The sequence below is a fragment of the Melospiza georgiana genome, chromosome 4, assembly GCF_028018845.1.
Source record: "Melospiza georgiana isolate bMelGeo1 chromosome 4, bMelGeo1.pri, whole genome shotgun sequence".
In the NCBI taxonomy this organism is placed as follows: domain Eukaryota; kingdom Metazoa; phylum Chordata; class Aves; order Passeriformes; family Passerellidae; genus Melospiza; species Melospiza georgiana.
Window position 1 is genome coordinate 31317190 of NC_080433.1, and position 20839 is coordinate 31338028.

The following is a 20839-nucleotide window of genomic DNA, read 5'->3' on the forward strand; positions in this document are numbered from 1 at the left end:
TGCTACAGCTTGGCCTTCCCAAATGTTCCCTCTTCCCTTAACATTCCAGAATACTCCTTTGTTTGTTTTCAGAGCTTCTTTGTGTCCAGAAAGGTCCAAAGCCCAAAGCAGGGCCGATCCATGGTGCCCAAGCAGGGTGCAGGTGCTTGTGTTTGACTGCAGAGCTGATCTGTGCTGGATCAGGGGAGCCATTTCCACAGCCCTCCTCCAAGCTCCACAAGGCAGAGCCCACCCAAGGAAAACAACAACAGCTTTTGGAATGTAACAATTTATTGGGGTTAATTTTTTGTTTTAATTTTTAACTCCCCATTTCTGGCATTGATACAATATTCAAGAGCAGCAGAAAGAACAAAATGTACAAGAATACAAGAGTAATTAGCACAACCCCCACCCCCAAACCTGGAGCAAACCAGTTTCTTGTAGGAAGCACCAAGGGAAGGAGTGATTCAATCACCCTTCCAGTGGCTCTGCCTCCCACCCATCCACTCTAGACAGAGTTTAGCCAGCTGGGAACTGGATTAAAAAACAAAACAAAACTGAACAAACACTATATTTAAAATGAAAATTGCAAGACAAAAAAATAATATATAGATATACAATTCATCCGTGCACAATCCTTAAATGCTTTTTTTCAAAATAAAAAAAATTACAAGATACATATTTAGGTTTATTTTAAATTAAAAAAAAAATTACCACCTTCACTCTGTATGCCAAGTGAGGGGAAATGAAGAGACAGATGGGTTGCACCAGAACTATGAGCACTTGGAGTTAGTTCTCCAAGAGGAAGGAAGGGCTCTGATGCTGCCAAAGCTCAAGCACAGGCAGAAACTGAAGCACCCAAGTACCACAGAACGCAGTGGGGTCACTGGCCTGCTCCAAGTTCAGTGTTTGCAGGAATCTGCATCATTTGAGCCTAAGCTTGGCACAGGGGAAGGTGAAAGGAAGGAACAGATGAAGCAGGCCCCTGTCCTCCACCACCAGCAGACAACTTTCTATGCAAAAAGAAAACAAATGGGGGAAAAAATCCCAAAGCAGAGAGTCTTGTCTATTCTTAGGGAGTGTACAAGGCTTAATGGCACAGGGGAGAAGAGGAAAGAGGACAGCACACACTGAGTTGATTTGCTTGGGGGAGGTGCAGGCATGACAACTCTTTTCTAAAAAAAGTCATCACAACGATTAATTTTTTTGTTCCGTTTGAGAACTTGACCTAAGATTCTGCCCCTGCTTTGCAGCTGGGGGCTGGAAGCAGCAGGCTCCCTCCAGGGCACCTACCTGTGCAAGAGCACCTACCTGCTGCCCTGCCCAGAGGAAACCCTCAGTACCCAGAGAGCAGGGGCCAGCTGGGGGCATGGGAAAGCCCCATCAGTCCTACGAGGCCCTGAAGCCCCACGAAGTGCTTTGAGCCACCCAGCCGTGTGCTGGAGGTTTGATGTGAGCTCCAAGTGCTCAGCTGAACAAGGAATGAAGTAAAGAACCAGGGCCCTGCAATGGGAATGAACACTTTGCCTGCATGTCCCACCATGCTCCTCTCCCCTCAGCAGACCCATTTGCTGAACCATTGCAGAAGCTGGCACCTCTCTAGAGCTCTTCACCTGACTTTTCCCTGTGCCCAGCATGCTGCTGGCTGCCCACTTCCCAGTTCCACCCAGCCCAGGGCACAGAGGGCGCCCTGCTCCTCCACCCCAGGGCCACCTGCCAGTGTCTGCAGGGTGTGGGCTCAGAGCACAGAGCTCAGCTGGAGTGGAAGGACCCTACCCCAAGGACTGTGCTTTTGGATGGCCCTGGAGTCATTGTTTCCCACCACACAGGAGCTGCAATGGACAGAAGAGCTGCCAGAGGCAGCCAACCACCACAGGACTATCTCCCTTCACTTCTGGAGGGAGAAATTTACAGAAGGGAAGAAAGAAGAACTCAGGGCCCTGCTGCATCCTTACAGGCAAGGCAGGTGGGACACAGGGCACCTCAGAATCACCACACAGAACACAGGACAAGCTCCCTGTGCCAAGACTGACCCTGCTCAGAAAAGGGTGCAAATACCTTCGACCACATCCATCTGACACAGGGCAATGGCAAAATGCGAGAGGAGCAGAGGTGGAAAGGCAAAGGTGAGGACGGAGACAGACTCCAACATCTCCTGCCATCTACACCCCCAAAAAGAAACCATACACATTGCACTCTGGGGAAGGATCTCAAAAATAAAAGAAAATAAAGACACTTATTTTCTCAACCTCAGAGCACTGGCAAAATGAAGATACTTCCTGAAATTACCTGGGGAAGGAAGCACAGACAGGGAGCAAGGGATTTCTGAAGCAACACTGAGCACTCCATCTCTGTGCAAACACCTCGAGAGTTGGGCTGCCAGCACCCTCAGCAGGATGGTCTCCTCCACCCCCACCCCCTTTGCATGAGGAAGACAGAGGCACAGGGCAGCGACACAGCTGGCAAGCCAAGAAGGAACAGAACGAGGAGGCACCAAATCCCCAACCCCAAATTAACCCTCTACAGCAGATCACCTTCGGAGCGGAGATCAGGGAGGCAGCGCATGGGGCGGTGGGTGAGATGGGGAGAAAGGGGGAAGGAGGCTTTTTATAGTCATATATTTATATATAAGAAGTAAATAAGATCCCAGCTCTTGCGTGATTATTGGGCAATTGAAAAATGCAGCAAAAGCAAGCGACATTGGAGTAAAAGGATGTGCCAGGCAAGGAGGAAAAAGTCTTGTCAGAAGGTGGGGAAGGAAGCAAAAGGGAAAATAAGCACTTAGCCAAACACGCACTCCAGGTTTGTTACAGCTCCCTGGGAAGAAGGACCTGGTCCTGAGCAGCCCCACTCATGCCATGGCCTGGGGTGGGCAGAAGAATGGGGAACTCAGGACACCATCCTTCAAGCATGGCAACCCCTTTCTGCCAGGAAGTCCCCAGGGAGGTGGTCATCTCCACACGCTGGGAGCTGCTGAAGCCTCCTCTACAAAGAGGGGCTGGAGAAGGGAGTGATATCCCTAGGAAGACTCAGCTCAGAGACAGCTCCTACCTGGTAAAAAGCATTATTGTGGGTTTTTTATTTTTTCTTTATTTGTTTATTTCACAAAATTTCCCTGGGAACTTCAGTAAGGGGAGACACAGAGAAATGCTCCCATTCTCTTTTGAAAACAGAATTTAGGCAGTGGCTCACCACAGCTGGGCTTGCTCACCACACTAATTCTGTTTTTCATCCCCAAAGGAGCTTGTATCTCATTAGCTTCATGCCCCTCCAGTCCCATGCTGCTCATTGAGAGGAGAGCCTGAGACAGGAGGTTTCTGTTCCAAGTTGAAAGCCAAGGGAAACACCGACACTTTGATGGGCAGACAGAGAAGTTCCCAAGTGCAGCCCAGGCTATGGGAAGCATCGAGACATCAGTCATCTGCCACTGCAAAGGGCACCAGAGAAGTCCAGACAAGAAAAGCCGTTCAAGTGTCCCTGCCTACCATCTTCTGTTCAGACACCAACATCTGGTGGTTTCCGTCTTCCCTGCAGTCACTCCCACGTGCCAGATGAACACCAGAGACATCTTGGACAGGGAAGCCAGAGCTTCCAGCATCGCTCTGAAGGAACATTCAGGCAACTCTTGCCCACCACCCCAAAGGAAGCTGGAGAAAAAGGCTGCCCTACTTGACAAGTCCTGTCAGAGTGTTCCTCTCCCCTTCTCCACCCTAAAAACTTCCAGCATTTGCTGGCCTCAAGAAGAGGGTGCACGTCCCTCAGCAGCACAATCAGAGCACACACAAGGCAGCGCTCTCATCCTGCCTCTAGAGATCTGGCCACTGTCAGAGAAGGGGTGCTGGAATACACAACAATGGGATTCAGTTTTCTGTCCTGATGTGGTGAATTCTATACAGAAAAATGTCACCCCCCACCCAGTATTCAAAGGAGTTTAAGAAACCTTACAGAGGAGAGGCATATCTGCTTCCCAGGAAATAAGCCCACCATGATTAATTCTGTTTGGATATAGGGGATGGAAAAGAGACAGCAACTTGGCAGGAAAGGTACATGCCAACCCAAAACGTTAGCGGCTTGCTGTGCATGCAAAGTAAGTCAACTGTTTCCATGTAGATGGCCTGATCCACGTTCTGCCAGAACGTGACCAGCCATCTCTGAGGGCTGCTCAGCCAGAAAACCACTTGGAGACTCCACCTTAGCTCACAGGAGAGGTATGGGAGGGAAGGGAACTCACTCCAACACTTGGGAGGCAAGGATGGGAAAGGTTTGTAGACAGGGTTCCTCCAACATGCAACTTGCCTTTCAGCTCAGAGATCGCTGCTTAGTCCTAGAATGCCTTTCCCTCCAGTTCAAGCAAGCCAAACACCATCCCAGACACACATGCTTCGATACTACAAAATACTCTTTTCTCTAAGGACCATCTAATACCACTACAGTTTGTGCAATCACTGCATTTATTATTCATTTTTAAACTCTCTCTCGCTCTCTCCCTGTAGAAATTTTTTTTAAAACTTTTCTTTTTTTATGCAAAACTAATAATTTCACTTTTTCCACTCCATCATAAAATCTCCTCTAAAAACACGACAACGAGAACAAACATGGCACAGACACAGAGAATATTTCCCTGTTTTTGTTGATTTTTTTTCCTAAGGGTTACGGGGAAAGGAAGGGGATACTTTCAAATAAACTCCTCCCTCAATTCCATGCCCATTTTAAAAGGCACGGATGAATCTTCTTTCCTATGTCCATTAAGGAGCAAAGGCAAAAATTCAGAAGGAGGAGCACAGCCCACGTGAATACGAAGGTAGGTTAGCTAGCCTCAAGTGTCTTGTCCACCTGAGGGAACTCGAGGCTACTGCTGCATTCAAGTTAGCAAACCTCTAACTCAAACCAGCACGGGATCCTCATTTCGGATCCAGAGGTTCAGGGTTTGGTTCCCACCTGGTGACCCACCCAGGGAGGGATTTGTCACACAAGCAGGTGAGCTGTGTCTGCAAGCCGGATCATACTCCTTTCTTCCTCCACAACGAGGATCTACCACACGAGTTTCTCTGCTGCAACAAGTCCCCTCATCTCCTCACCGCAGGAAGGAGGTCCTTGCGGAGCATCCCTACAATGACCCACTGTTTTACTCTTCACAGACAGTTCCCTTGCTTGCCACTCTGGAGAAAGGCAAAACCCCTTCAATTAAACAATTCCTGCCCCTTGCCCCCAAAGAACACCATACAAGAGACACTGGGGAAAAGAATTCTGCCAAGCAACACACCTTGGCCAAAACACATCAAGAGTTTCCTATTAAAGTTCCCTTTTATCTCCCACTTAAACGCTTCAACACTTTTTTCAGAACCTTGATACCACAAAACAAAACACAGCACCACATACACACCAAACAGTAACTTAACAACCTAAAGTGACTGGCCAGTTTGCATCCACCCCATAAAGCAGCTCCTCTTATCTCACAGCCACAGATTAGTTCTTATTCAGAAGGGGGAGGAAAAAGAGAAGAATCTCCTCGCTATTTTCCTAAGAAAGAGCTTTTCCCTATGCCTACAAACTGCTCATCTTTGAAGCTGCAGTCAAATGGATAGGCTATGCTAACATAAGGGATCCCTGGGTGTGCCAGGCACAGAAAAGATGCGCAAAAGAAAACCCAAACCAAAAAAAAAAAAACCAACACCCACAAAAAATACAAGCAGGTATTAACACAGACACGCACACAAGTCCAACAAGTTATAGAAAGCCTTAGCTTGGTGAATGGATGGATCAGGGAAGTCTCTTTCTCCCTGCCCCTAGCTTCAGCTGTGAATGAAAGCACATCCCTGAAGAGTCCACTAAGCTCTTTAACCAAGGAAAGAAAAAGAAAGAGGTGTACCAAGGGTGGTGCTAACAGCACCTGGAATCCCCCTCAGACTGTCTGCGCAGACACCCAACCACAACTAGTGTGAATTCACCGTTTCCCATGGCTTGGAATGCCACCCACTGCAAGGCAAGGTTTGTGGGGAGGGCAGCAAAGATTTTACTACACCAACCCAGGCGCTGGAGGCAGGGAATAGACACACACTGGGCACAAAAGCCCTAATTAAGGTCAGAAGCTGGTCTATCCCTCTACCACCCTGACAATGTCCCTTGGGCAGACAAATATTACTTCCCTCCCACAAATTGCCTCCCTTCTATCCTCAGATCACTACAACCACAAAATCACTACTGCAGGAGAGCACTCCTCAGAGCCAGCAGCTCCTGAACATCCTTGTGTGAAAGCACCAGAGGGGCCAATTCCACTTGTGTTCACCCGCCCAGGGCAGGCTTATAAGCAAATGAGCCCTGGCATGAGGAATTTTTTCCACCCTTTTCACCTCTGCAGCATGTTAGGTAGAAGTGATACCCCTCTGCCCCATCCAGGGACAGGGCTGAGAGGGTGAGGGTCTCCCACCAGTTCATCAGCATCTCTTTTCCTTGCCTCTACGAGCTCAGTCCTGTGCAAGTAGAGGAAGAAAGGAGAGCAAAGGAACAGCTTTTCACCATGAAGCTTAGGACCCACACAGAAACAGAGCAAGCCAGAAATGGCAGGCAAAAAATAGAGCTTATCTTGGATGTGAACAAAGCTGGTCAGGAAAAGAGGGAGCTGGGGAATAAACAGCAAGCTGTGGTCTTGCTCCCTCCTACTTGCTAGGGGTGAAGAGAAGGAACTTCTAGATCAGCTTTAGGGGAAGAGATCCAGCGCACATGCATGCGATGTGAGAGACAGGTATTTCTTATGAGCACCTTTGGTTGACAGTTGTAAGGGCTGTTTCAGATGCTGAAAAGACAGAGGGGAAACCTGTTCCAGGCCACCCACCAGAGGGAGGGGAGAGCAGGAGGGACACAACCGAGCAGGAGGGGCAAAAACAAGCAGGGAGAACAACCAACCTGCCTTAGCATCCACCCCTCCTTCCTTTGGAAGGAGCAAGAGGAAGCAAAGAGGGCTGGGGGAGCAGCCTCACACGGCTGGGCAGCGTCATCATCCTCCCACAGACCGAGGATGGAGGCACAGCCCACTCCTGCTTCTGCCACAGAAAGGCCAGAGAAAGGCATTTCATGTCCCTCTCCCCCAAACAAGTGCACTGATGGACATCAGGAGGAAGATATGGGCTGGAAGCAGACTCCTCTTTTCTTCCCTTTCTCCTGAGGAGCTGAACAGGCTGGAAGATGAGGGAGAAGAGGAGGGATCAGGGCACCTGAAAGCACCCATACAACTGCCAAGGTAGCACCAATAGTCAAAGGAAAGGGGAAGCCAATATGAGGCATAGGCTGCATGGGGCAACCCCCAGCACCCCAGCTTTGTCTCAAGCACCTTCCAGGCATGACATTTAACCTGTCCTTCTCCCCCTCACTCTGAGAGCATCTGGATCAGCAACTGCCACAAAGACAGTAGAGGAGAGGGCAGATCCAGGCCGCAGGCCAAGAGGGGAAGGATGGCAGGATGGTAGTCATGGCAAGGGGGAAACAAGAATGGAAGTGTCTGCATGCACGTTGTGGGAGAAGGTCTGGAGGACATGGGCAAGGGCTCCAATCCTCTTACATCCTCCCCTCACGGGTTTGGAGCTCCTCTTCGGTTTTTGTCAAAGATAGAAGGGGAATGAGGAAGAGCAGCACCTTCCTCACCACCTGCACAGGCACACAGACACATGCTCACTCATCCCTCAGCCCCAAAGGCTCCACCGCCCGTTGGACAACACCACATTCAAGGACAAACAACCACTCCCCAGCCCCACCATAACCCTCCCTACCTTCTCCTAGCAGTACCAACACCCAGGAACAGTGGGTGCTCCCACACCCCCACTGACACACTCCAGCCTCCAGGCAAGAGGAATTGGGCAGGAGGAGAGGAGGAGGAAGGGTGGCAGTGAGGGTAGAGGGACAGCCAAGGGGAGAAGGAGAGAACTAAGGACAGCCATTCGCACCACGACTTCTCTCAGGCAGAGCTCCCCCCACACCCCTGGAGTGGGGGGACCCGGTTGCTCACTTGCTGCCTCCTCCACCACTGCCCGCCGCCACCTTCTCAAAATCCTCTGCATTGCAGAACTCCTTGATGGTTACAGTGAGGAGGTTGCTGGTGACATCTGTGACCACCACATTAGAGCAAGGGGACATCTCAGGACGCCAGTCACCAGCCTCCTGCTCCGGGTCAGAAGAGGAGAGGGACAAGGAGGGAGTCTGCCCCCCACTGCACCCCCCCGAGGGAGAACGCTTGCTGGTGGCGGCCGACTCAGGGGGGATTGAGAGGTCGAGGACCTCTGACTCACGCCAGTCGGGGATGGCTGGGCTGAGGGTCTCAGGGAGCAGCTTTGGAGGGGAATCATCTGGGTCAGAGGAGGAGTGGGGAGCAGGTGAAGGACAGCCAGAGGAGCTGGAGCTAGGGGCATCATAGGGGGTGGAGCCCATAATGAGCCCACAGGAGGCTGCCTGGGAGCCTTCGGCCTCCCCCTTGCCCTCCAGAGAGGGGGTAGGTGCAGCAGACGGCTTATTGTAGAGCGAGAAGGTGCCAAACTTCATGTGGCGGATCTGAGTGCGCAGGACGCTCTCGCTGAACTTTTTGCTCTTGCCAATGACCCGGTTTCGGGAAGGGATCTTGGGCCGGGCCAGGCCCCCGGCCCCATTGGCTGGCTTCCCACCTTTGTCAATGACCTTGAGGTTGAGGATGATGCGGCTGCGCTTGGGCTCGCGGGGTTTCACCTTACGGTTGATGATGCGCACGGTCTCCGAGAAGGGCGAGACAGGAGGACGAATGCCGGCCGCGCCGGCCACGCTGCCGCCGTTCTGGGGATCCGGGCGGGGCAGGGGGCGCCGGGACATGCGGTGGCATCGCCGGATGTCCTTCTTGAGCCGGTGCACCGCGGCGCTGGAGTGGAGCTTGGGAGAGGAGGTACTGGAACCAGGCTTGACAGAAAAGTGTACATCCCCAATGTGGAGGGCCTCCGCTTGGGCCCGAGCCTGCGGTGGTGGGGAGAAAGAAAACAAACAGGGTCAGAGAGGCAGCCTAGCTGCAGCCAGAGCTCCAGTGGGGCACTGCTCACTCACCGGCAGCACCATGACACATTTATACCCAACATCAATGACAAGCACAGGAACACACCTACAAACTATAGATAGCTCCAGCACAGCCCCCAGACAGACACAGGGCACTGTCTGTAACATTTTTGGGCAGCTGATGTCTCCCTAGGCTGTACCCCTGTTGACACATGCTTTCCCCAGGGAGAAACTGCGACTTCCCAGGCAGGTGTCAGGGTTAAAGTTAATGGTCTCCAAAGCCCCCCTTGGTCGTCATCAGTCAAAGTGCACAACCCTCCACTGTCAGCCAAAGAAGCCAGCATCATCCCAGGCACTTGGGGCTGTCAGTGCTGAGACAGCATCCAAACTTACAAAGGGAATGTACCAGGTTCTCTACAAATGGAACGTGAGATAAGAGGGAAGAGGCAGAGTAATGCCTAATGAGAATTGCCTCTAAAAAGGGTGGTAGAAGGGGGTCTTGAGGAACACAGATGGAGGCTGGTGAGAATGGTCTGATGGAGATGTCTTCATTAAACACAAGAAATTTAGAGGTCTGATATTTAACTAGGATCACATGGAAGTCATTCATTCTTACTGTGCGGTGGGAGCAAAGTCCAGTGTTTAAAGCCAGAGATGAAGCCAGCTGGAATTCAAGTAAAATTTAACTACACCTCCAAAGAAGAGATTGGCTTGTCCTTTTGAGCACCACACTTGTTTGAAACCTAGCAGTGGACCAGAGCAGGAATAGCACCTGTTCAACTGTTCTGTGCCAGCCCTCCTCAAGATCCAGGCCAGGGGAACAATATTTTTCATCTCTTCTGGTGCCAAAAACTGCCCTGTTTCATCCAGCAGAGACAGGAACGTTTCCTGGCAGCAGGAACAACAGTTTCATTGATAAGCTGGTGCTGTATGACCTGTGGGCATGGAAACCCAGAGTCTATTCTTACACCACATCTCATCAGAGCACTGTTGCTTGTATAGCTCATCCTTCCACCTGCACCCCAGGACTTGCCCAAGCCACCCCCTTCCATATTCCCTCTCAGCAGCGGTGACATTAAGAAGCCACGCAGGCCTGGAGGGGACAGGCGAGCCCCCACCCTGTGACTGCCCATCCCGCGAGCAGCTTCCCCCACCTCGTGGGCACAGAAAGAACTGCAGCGCTACAACACGACAGCTGCTTTTCCTCCCCAACTTTTCCATCCCATTGCCCCTTGCACACGCCAAGATCGGGATGGCTTCTTGCCAGCTAAGAGCTTAGCGCTCAACTCCATCTCCTTTGTCACCCTGCAGGCTGTGCCTACTACCAGAGAAACGCCTGGGGAAAAAATGTGCGTGTAAAGGCAGGGATCTAGCAGATCTAAGCGAGGGGCCCAGCCAGCCCCTGCACAAAAAGCTCAAAGTCCTGGCCCTACAGCTCCAGAGCTTTGCTGTTAGCCAGAGCCCCTCTTCTCCCACAGAGATACCCATGGGAACCACAGAAGATCCTGAATGAGCACAGAATGGAGACGTGAAGACATTTTGTTCCTCTCTCGACTAACACTGGATGATCACAGCCTTCAGTACTACTTGTATTCTGGCTTTAAAAGAACTGCAAAAATGAGGCCCCCTTCTCTGGCTGTACAAGAACACACAAACTGAAGGCTCACCCTGTCTGGGGACCTAGACTCCGTGTTAGCCAAATGACAAAGAAACGGACAAAGTTAGCACAACCCCAAGGCAGGCACAGCCGCTCTGCTCATTAACACACAGGGCGTTCCCACCTAGCTAAAGGGAAGTGTTCCCAGCACACACAAACCCCAACACTTTTTCTGCTGTAGCACAAAGCATCCCAGCGTCCACCTAGTTACTCCTTGCTCAGCCTCCTGTGTTACTCCATGCCCCAAACTGTTGAGAAAATAAGACACAGTTCCTGTCACAGGCATAGTACAGGCCTGAGCCCAGCAACAGCTCCAGATGAACTCCCTGCACCGCACATGAACTCTCCCCCTCACATCACTACACAATCACAACTTGGAGACACTGCAGACCCGGTCAGGAGGTCACAGGCAAAAGCACATTTGGGCTGTGCTTACTCCATCTCTTCACGGGTGCCTCTGAAACAGATGGCAGGCACAAGGACAAGCTAAAGTTTGCTTTCTGACATTACATACCAGCACAGCCTGAATTAACAAATTTACTCCTTTTCATCCTGCTCCACACCACAGCCAGTCCTTCCCGCATTGCTGCTCTTGTGCTTTGGGTTTCTTACCAATTTACCACTGCTGAGCCAAGAGCAAAGTGCAATACAACATCCCATTCCAAAACCCAGGACAAGGAAGCCAGGCAGAGGCTACAGACAGATGCATCACTGAAAATCCTTCTACAGCTTCAGTGGATGGACACAGGAATCCTTCAGGGCCTCTCCTGTTGCCAACACTGCACTTTCAGATTAATTGCCTAGCCCATAATCATGCCTTCGAGTGAGGAGTTCTGCCCCCTCTGTGCCATTCTGCTCCAAGTCAAATCTAATTGCCACCTTCCACCAGCACCGCCTCCATCACCCCGGAGAGAAAGAAGGCAGCTTCCCAGAAGTGTGGGGGAAGCAGTCACAAACACCCTCAGTTTCCTTGTACACCCCAAAAATTCCTGAGCAAAGCTTCCCATCAGCCACATGAAACAAAGTGATAATTCTGGGATGGTTACTCCCTGGCCACTTCCACAGCCCTGTTCTTTTACCTCCTCTTTCTGCATACATTAATCAGCTCCTGTCCTGTTTTCACAGAGACCTGTCCCGGTTTTGTGCTTGTCCAGCAGTCCAGCAGCTACTGCAGAGCCCTGGTACATGGCTTGGACTTTTCCAGTGTGCCAGAACCAGTAGGTCTCATTTACGTGCCATGTGTCTGCGTTTCCAGTTACTTCTGGGGCACTTTCTCACGGCTGAAGCTGTTTCTAACTCATGTTTCAGCTATCTGCCTTTATTGAATTCCAGCTTCAGAAGCGTCCAGGTGGTCTACACACAGCATTGATACTTTGGTCAGATTAAGAGAGAGTGTTAAATTAGGGCCCATCAGTCCTCCCCTGCTGCTACACTGCTATCCCCAGTGACCAGCTTCAATGCAAGTTCCAAAGAGCATTATGCAAATATTCTGCTTACCTTGAGATTGTTTTTCCAGGTAAGGTTTCAAGAAAAATCGTATCAGATGCTTTATCTAAGACCAGCCCCCAGAGCTTTCTCACTTGGGAAGCTCAGTATTCCTACCACAGGATCAGGTTTATTCAGGCATCACCTACATGAACTCATCCCTCACTGCAGAGGACAGCACAGAGGCTCTCCTTCCCCTGCTTCCAACTTCGGATTAAGTAACTTGCTACCTTTGGTCTGGAGAAGACTCAACATTCAGTTTTATCTGCTGGAAATGCACTTCTCCCTGCTCTGGGCCCATTCCTTGATCATTCCCAAGCCATATGAGGATAATATCTTTGAGAAACAAAGCCCCTGAATCCTTTCAGCTGTGTCACCACAGTTTGCTTCTTGGCTCACAAGTTCTCCACATGGAAACCACCTCTCTAGGTTTTGCTGCTTTCACCAGCAGGATGTGCTCACTGCTGAAGAGGTACTCAGCATGTATACGAAGTAATTCACTCTGCTTACAGCTCAGCCCACATCAGGATGCAGTTTCTGGAAGCTTGCTGCAGTGCTCTGTCATGAGAGCAAGCCAATTGCTGGGATTGCTTCCCTTCCCCCTCTTCCCATCTGGGATACGTATCACCTTTATTTATCTTGTACAGCTCTCCCTCACTGCCCCTGGGAACTAGTCTATCTCCCCCATTCCCTACTATTTCTGAATAAGTGTCCCTCGAGGCCCAGCAAGCATATTTGTTCATTCATTCCCTTAACACACCGAGGCACACGAGCACGTACACAGACACGTGCTTAGAAAGGCCTCTCCTACCTGATTTGTATCAAAATCTCTACAATTTGGAAGAAAAAAATCAAATCCAAGACCTTGTAAAGCAATAGATTTCTAGTGAATTATTTTAAAATCTCGCCAATTCCAGTAGTGCTGCTGCACCATAGTAGCGCTACTCTCTCATAAATTACTGGCTCTGCTTTGTCTTTTATTCTCCACCTGCATTCCCACAGTCTTTGCTCCCAACAGCATTTGCAAGAGCTCTTCTTTCCCCTTTTTGGCTGCCATTCTGCCTTTTTATCACCCTCTTTCTTCTGCAGTCTTCCAAGTGACACGGCAAAAGCAAGCCAGTTCATAGCACAATTCTCCCAAGCAACACTGCCATAAACTAAAGTTTCCCTCCGGATTGGGAACAAAATGCTACAAAAGGGGAACGGTCTGTTTTCAAATTACTCAGGATAATTTATGAACAGGGAGGAGATCAAAAGAAACCCAATTCCAGCTTTGGAGTTCAAGAGAGGGCGAAAGGACAGAGCACCATGCTGCTCAGCCCCTTCTTCCCCCACTCTCCTACTAAGAATCCCTTTACCCTTGTTCTCCCTTACTTCTTCCTTCCCATTAACCTTCTTCGCTCCTGTCACCTTAGTATTTATGGCCACCCCAGCTAGGGGTCTTTGCCAGCCACCCACTGAGCTTGCAGATTGGGCTCTGCCTCTGAAGAGCACTTGCTAGACTTTATTAAGTGAGTTGGTGAGGTTTGCATTCCACACATTGGAGTGCCTAGAGAAAAAAGCTAAATAAAAAGAGCAAATCGAGCAGGAGAAAAAGAGGAAGATCACTACAGCACATGCTATGTCTCTCTCTAACCTCATACCAGCATCCATGCTGAAGGGCCTGTCCTCAAGGATCACTTCTGCCAGACACCTGAAGAGCCTTACACACAGTGCTGCCATTTCAGACTAAGAACTTGGGTTTCCCATCTGCTCAGCAAAGGGCTGCAGCACACCAGCAGCCTCCCAAGAATCACAGCCTCCTGCCAAGCCAGAGCTCAGCTGTGGGAACGTTTGCCCCTAGCATGCAAAGGATAAAGACCCATTTCCTGCCCAAAACTCCGCAGTTGAAGTTTGCAGGGGTCGCTTTTAACACCGGCCATCTTGACAGCAATATTAAAAAGCCTGGACTGTGATGTGCCTCTGCAGTCTGATGGGAAGGGCAAGTGTTAGACAGCTCTCAGAAACAGGAGCCTGGCTTACAAAGCAGCAGGTGGTCAAAGATGCAGCTTTTCAAAGCTTTTCCAAAGGCGTGGGCCACTAACCTGCATGAATGCTTTCTGCAAATCCCCCTGGGTACCTATCTGCAACTTTTGAGAACTAATCCCAGGATAAACCTAGTCCCAAGTGCAAGCTAAAACACCCACACAAGCCAAGGGACTGAGTGCCACATCAGGGCACTTATTTTGATGCCATTCTGGAGACTCAGAAGCCTAGGTTTAAGCACCAATGCACATGAAAATCCTAGCAAGCCACTCAGTCAAGGGCAGACTACTCCATCAAAGCAGTCCTAGGCCAGATTTCTGCTTAAACATCAGTGCATCCAGGCCTAATCTGTTCAGTTAACAGATCAAAAAGAATATTGTTCTAACTGCCAACTCCAAATACTCCCTCTGGGATACAAGAATCAAATTTCTTCCCCTGCTTCCGAAATTCTCACTGGCAAGAGATTCTGCAGCTGAAAGAACTGAAAATAGTGTTAGCAATGCCCGAGGCAGAACCCAATCCCACTCCTCCCCCAGCAGAACCGGTGCTGCAGGGCTGGAAGAGGGGAAATGTGCATCTTGAGGGGTCAGAAAAGCTGAGTTACAAACCATCCCACTGTCTCTGCCGTAACTCTAGCCGCAGTTGTGTCGATTGTGGTTTGCCTGAACAGAGCTCAAACAAGTTCAGATGGGCTGGCTCAGACAGAGTTACTGCTCACTGCCTGGTCTGGGCTGTTATTTTTAGGGTAGGATCCGAAGTCACAGAGGAACAGCAAGTCAGAGCTGCTGTTTCCCAGAGGTGCAAACCCAGCAGCAGTGGTAGCGCTCTGCCCTGCCTGCCTCTCCCACAACGTGGCACCAGCCCTCAGGAGAGCTGATCTTGCTCCCTATCACGAGTCATCTTCTACAAAGTACCAAGCCAGCTCTGCAAACCTACAGGTTTCCAGTACCATTTGAGGAGCTGGCAGAAGGAAGATGTGCCACAGAAACGTGTCACGGACGTGATTCAAAGGATGCTGCTGAATAATTCACGTTCAGTTTAGGGGAGTTTTAAAGGGTAATGGGAAAAGAGAAGCAATGAGTGGGTTTTGAGTTCGGGGGTTGGTTTTGGTTTTTAAATGAGTGAGAATGAGTAATTTTTTTGTAAAATGAGTGATATGGCAATAGATGTGGCCATATCACATTCAGAATAAAAAATAAAAGAAAGTGATTACACATAGCATAGTCACCGCTCTACAGCTCTGAGCAGTGTCAGGTGTTACAAATACCAGTATTTTTTAATGCAGGCAGAGGACTCTTTCAAGCTGGTGATTTTTCCTTCAGGTGTTCCTTTGCATTGTTGGAAATTTAAACACAAGAGTTACATTTAATGCATGACTGCCAGAAAGAAGAAATCCAGCTAGTCTGTGTTCTCTCAATAGAGCACAAGAGGTAGTACATTATCAGATATGTTTGTAATTCTCAGGCTACAGACACAAACACTGTTAGCAGAAAAACAGGCGTGCGGGTAGGACAGTTCCATCAGCAGGACTTCCCAAGGATTGCCATGGTCCCCTGGGCTTCACGCAGAGCATCAGAATACGCCTGCTCCTGCATTTCTTCCATGTGCTTCATTAAGCCCTCTCAAAGCAGAGAAGAGGTGACACCCTACCCCTCACTGTGCTTTCCGGTGCTCATGCAGTTAAAAGTGCTGTGCTGACTTGAGTAAAGCTCCTACTGCTGCCAGGCAAAGGGAAGTATTAACCTGTTTCACAGATGGGGAAACACGCACAAAGCCTAAGTGACTTGCCCAAAGCCACAGGATGACTTGGTGATAGTGATGCCTTACTATCGGGTCCACACTGGCTGTTCCCGGGCTTCCTATCAGAATAAAACCAGGGGAATTCCAGACTTGCTCATCTCTCTAAACTGTGCAAAGGTGTGTTCTTTCTATGCTCATTTGACGCCAGCAATTGTGACAGCTGGAGAGGAAGGGGAGGGAAGAGGGGAGTAGAGCAAGGCATTTAATCTGTAAACTAATAAATTCACAGAGCTCACATAACAGTCATGCAGCTACCAGAGTTCTTAATTAAAAAAAGGTAAAAATACAGAGCAAGTAGGCCTGCACTAGGGACTACCTTCCTTGCTCTTCTCTGCAAGCAAACAGAGATGCTACGACATCTTGCAGAGATGCTGAGTCTATCAGAAAGGAACTGGAAACTTCAGCTGCCTTCCTATGCAGAGGTGAAACACTCCTCCTCCTCCTCCTAGCCACCCCTCACCCTCTGCAAAAGCTAAACAAGCCTGCAGTTTACAGATCAAAGCATGAACCCTTCATGAAACTCCCATGGAGCACCCACATCCTTAAATGCAATCAGAGGAGCACAAGTGGCAGTGGGATTCCCGCCTCTGCTGCCTGACCGCTCAGCACGCTGCTAAGTTGCAGGGCACGGGTTGGATGGAACAGCCTGCTGAAGGAAGAGGGAACGAGACTGGCTGGCTCTCCACTGCGGCAGCAGAAGGCCACGAGAAGGAGAGGATATTGGAAGAAGAGACTGCAGGCTCACCACGCACATCTGCGTGTGCTGACCGTCCTGCTGAGGCCCCGCCGCACGCACACCGCCCTCCCCTCACACGCTCCTGCGCCTCTGCCCACCCCCCCTTTCCTGTCGGGTTTTCCCCGCGCTCCCAGAGCCAGGCATCAGGCACAAGTCACTCGAAAGTCCAGTCCTTCCAAGGGCACGCACCAGCAAGGTTTGAGAGATTTTTTTTTTTTACTAGGCCTAAGTTATTTAATTAAGAGTTACCTTCAGCAGAAAAGTTTTAGGTTTAGGTCCTCTCTTCTTGGGCCCGTACAGCTCACGTTCTCGTTCCCTTTAGGGAATCAAATTTTTCAAGAAGTTAAAACTTTTCCCAAAGGGAAAAACAGAAGCATACAAGTTAAAGGAAAAAAAAAAAAAAAAAAAAAAAAAAAAAGGAAAAAAATAAGAAAAAAAGAAAAGGAACGTCTGGACGCTGTTTCCCGCTCGCCCACCCAAAGTCAAACCTGCTGCTGCAGCCCCCCCAGCCCAGGGTGGGGGATGAACACTCACTTCTGCTCGAAGGCGGCGATGAGGCGGGAGTCCAGGATGTTCTCCTCGGGTTCCCAGGTGCTGTACCTGCCGGGCGGGAGCAGCGGAGGGGACAAGCGAAGCGGTTAGCGCCCAAATCCCCCCGCAGCCGCGCACACGGATACCTCCCCCTCCACCCCATGCCCCCCATCCCCGCAGCCCGGGCGGGATACACTCACTTGATGGCCCAGCCTTTCCATTTCACCAGGTACTCGATGCGCCCCTGCAACACACGGGGAAGAAGACGGGTGGGGGGGGAGGGGGGGGGGTGTGTGAGGCGGGGGCCCGGCGGGAGGGCCAGCGGCGCGGCCGGGGCCCGGCAGCGAGAACCGAGGTTGGGGGGGGGAGTCCCGCAATCCCAGTGGGGGCAGCCCCTCACCTTTCGGATGCGGCGCTTGATGATGGACTCGGCGGCGAAGACGCGCTCCCCCACTGCAGACAGCTCCATCTTGCTGCTCCCCCTCGGCGGCGGCAGCGGCGGCGGCGCCCACAGCCCATAATAATCCCGCCCGCCCGCGCGCGCCGCCCCGCCCCCTGCCCGCGGCCCCGCCCTCCTCGTGCCGCCGCCGGCTCGCGCACGCCCGCGCGCCCCCTCCCGCCGCGGCCGCGCGTGACCCGCCCCCCCCGTGGGTGAGGGCCCTTAAAGGGGCCGCGGCCGGGCGGGGCGGGGGGCGCGGAGCCTCGGGCCTGCGGGACGGCCGCGCAGCGGGGAGGGGAGCGAACGGAAGGGAAGCGAATCCCGCCCGGCAGGTCCCCGGCATGGCGGCGGTATTGCCCCTTCCCGCCCGAACGGGGCCTCTTTTTTACTTAAAACAATGGCGGCAGCCTCTTCTCCCGCTGCAGATGCACCGTCACCCCTCTCGCCAGCGAGGAGGCAGGCAGCCTTGAAGCACGTACCACGGCAAAAACCAACAATAAAGGCGCTTAAATATTTTCTTTCCTTTTTCTGTGTTTTATTCCATTTAGCTGGTGTGTGTGCCAGTATAAGGTACAATTTTTGCGCCAATGTAAGGTAGTGCGAGGTAAATGGGCCAACCATGCTACATAAACCTGTAAGGAAACCAGAAAAATGTTAAGTCACTTAGAGGAATTCCCTGCCCTGACTATTGCTGCAAAACCCTCATTAATTTGCAGCATACTTTACACTCTCCTCCAGATGCTAAAAAGACAAAAATCTCAGTCAAAAATCGTTCTCTGTGGTTCAAAGTGGAAGCTCATTGCCCTGCAGCTGTATTTGTGTGGAACGCAGGGTCCACCCTTACCTGGAAGACCTTGTCTGGCCCATTCTGCTTTCTCACCTGGCTTTTGGGTGAGGAGGCTGTGCATTTCAGATACCCTCTGGAAAAAGTGGGAGCTGTCATGAGGGCTAGAGGGAATGGTTGTTGTCCTGCATTTGCTGCTCTTTCCAAATCCAGTGTGACCAGCAAGGTACCTGCAGAGCACTGGAACCCCTCCATTACCTGCTCCTCAGCTGGGCTGGCAGGGACCCCTCACAGCCCCTGTGGCCCTTGCTAACCCTTTCTACATTTGCATTCACATTCCCTTTCCACTTCTTGCTCAGGGGTTTCACCCAGGAGGAGGAAATTCTGGAAAGGGCTATATTATGGCTATAATATCAGTTCTAGTAGGGATGGATTTCCCAAAGTCAAGACAGGCAGGTAACATTTAAAAATGAATGTTTTCCTCACTGCCTGTGATCCAGGCAAGATCTGTTCAGAGTGTTTTTTCTTTTTCACCTTAGTGGCTGAAACATTGCAGCCAACACAAGCTCTCTGCCTGGAGGAAAGGTGAATCAGGAGAGGATGTGCTCTCCACTGCCATATCCCCATTGGCAATGGGGTTGGTGGAGATGTTGCTGGATGCTGATTGAGACAACCACACAGACCCTGGTTCTGGACATGTGACCAGTTCGGAGAAGGACGTGTTTCCCAGTCAGGGACTGAAACACAGCATGCTTCATCACTGCTAATTCTGCATTTAGGTCATACCCCTCACTTGGAGAATAGGCTCTAAGAGGTCCTTACTCAGGTGTTTGGCATCACAGGCCAGGCAAGAACAAAAGTCCAAGACTCTCACTTGGAGTGGATCAAGTCCTTCTGGAGCAGCCCTTTTCCCCAGATACCACCTTTTTTTAATCTCAGTTCTTCATATGCTTAAAGGTGACTCCAAAAGAACAAGTCTATCACACCCACTGCATTTTGCTTTTCACTTTTTTAACTTTGCACATTGTGTTCATTAACACCATCCACATTTAAATTAGTGTTTGTTACTGTTCACTTTGTTTAAACAACTGCTTTTACATTTGTAGCTGAGTGTCAAGCAACTGAGCTTTCGAACACCAACATCATCCACTCCCAAAAGCAGGCACCCTTAAATCAAAAGGGGAAAAAGTCTTTACATGGCTACACAAACACATGTGCAGCAACCAAGACTGGTGGCCTTGTCACAAAACAGATGTGTGGGTCACGAATAGCATAGCTCACCTCAGGACAGGAGCAAAAGGCACCGTGATCCACGGACCAGAACGGGCAGCAGCTTTTCAGAGGGCTCCATGTGCTCTTTCTAGTTATTCTGTCCTTCCACCTGTCAGCAGAACCTTCCTTCCAGCCACAGCCACTGCTCAAATCACTGCAAGCTGCCATTGCACTGGTATGTCCTAACACTTTCATCTACCTTGTACTCTCACAAAGCAAAATAGTAGCGGAATATCCAGCTGTTCAGGACATTGTTGGGTATTTCCTTTGTTTCATTCACATTTCTAGTAAAACACTTAAAAAAATCCCAACCCACCTGGGAAGCCAGCCCTCCCTGAATAAGCTATTGTTCACTACAGACACTGAAATAAAATATTTTTCCTGCAATTCGCTGCCTGCAAAACCCTGGTGCCATAGGATACACTGTAGCACTTCTAACTAGGAAGTCAGTGCCTGGAAGCAATAAGCTTTAGGAGAGCAACAACATCTTTCACATCAAAACCCCTAGTCAGCGGTGTAGGGGCACGGGGGACAGCAGCAGGTGTGAGAGAGTTTTTATGTGTTTTTGAAATGACACTTAATAATGGGAAACTTACCTGCTCAAAGTCAGTAGCTGCCTCCAAGCTCATTTTTTGTGGACCTGGTAGGAATAGCAGCACTTATCTCCAGGAGAAAAGCTCCAAGGGTTCATTTAGCGACTCTGCTGCTCTTCACTCCAGTGAGGTCACTGTTAGGAGCAGCAGACTTTGGAAAGCAAATGGTCAGTCCCTCACCTATACTAGGAACAGCTGCACACAGCCCAGCCCCTCAAGCCAATGCTGTGTACATTTCCAACCAAACCCTTGGCACTATGGGCATCCAGGTGAATGTGTGCTGGGATTTCCCTGCTGCAGCTCTGGAGCACACAGAGGCAAAGGCAGGTCCCTTGGAGCTGACCCTGCACACCAGGTACAGGGGGCTCAGCATGGCCCAAGCAGTGGCCAGAACAACCAGCCCTCCAGAGCAGTAACTTTTTGATGCAGCAGAGAGAGAAGGCCCATGGGGTTTGTGCTGTGCCTACACCAGTGGGATGCTATGACATCCCTGGGGCCTGCCTAGCAGATCCCAAAGCAGGCCCAGCTGCCCAGG

The 20839-nt window shown here is 50.6% G+C and overlaps 1 protein-coding gene across 2 annotated transcripts; it reads right to left on the minus strand.

Annotated features, from left to right (window-relative positions):
* Positions 1-252: 252 nt before the first annotated feature.
* On the minus strand, positions 253-17737 carry CBX6 (chromobox 6). Of its 2 annotated transcripts, none has more exons than XM_058023015.1 (5): positions 17617-17737; positions 17417-17460; positions 17220-17285; positions 16935-17001; positions 253-8892 (listed from the first exon to the last, which is right to left on the minus strand). In XM_058023015.1, the coding sequence occupies exons 1-5, from the start codon at positions 17683-17685 to the stop codon at positions 7975-7977; spliced, it is 1164 nt and encodes a 387-aa protein (XP_057878998.1). In that variant the 5' UTR covers positions 17686-17737; the 3' UTR covers positions 253-7974. The 2 variants fall into 2 exon arrangements, with proteins under 2 accessions (XP_057878998.1, XP_057878997.1); XM_058023014.1 differs by having other exon boundaries at positions 253-8946.
* Between the last annotated feature and the right edge of the window lie 3102 nt (positions 17738-20839).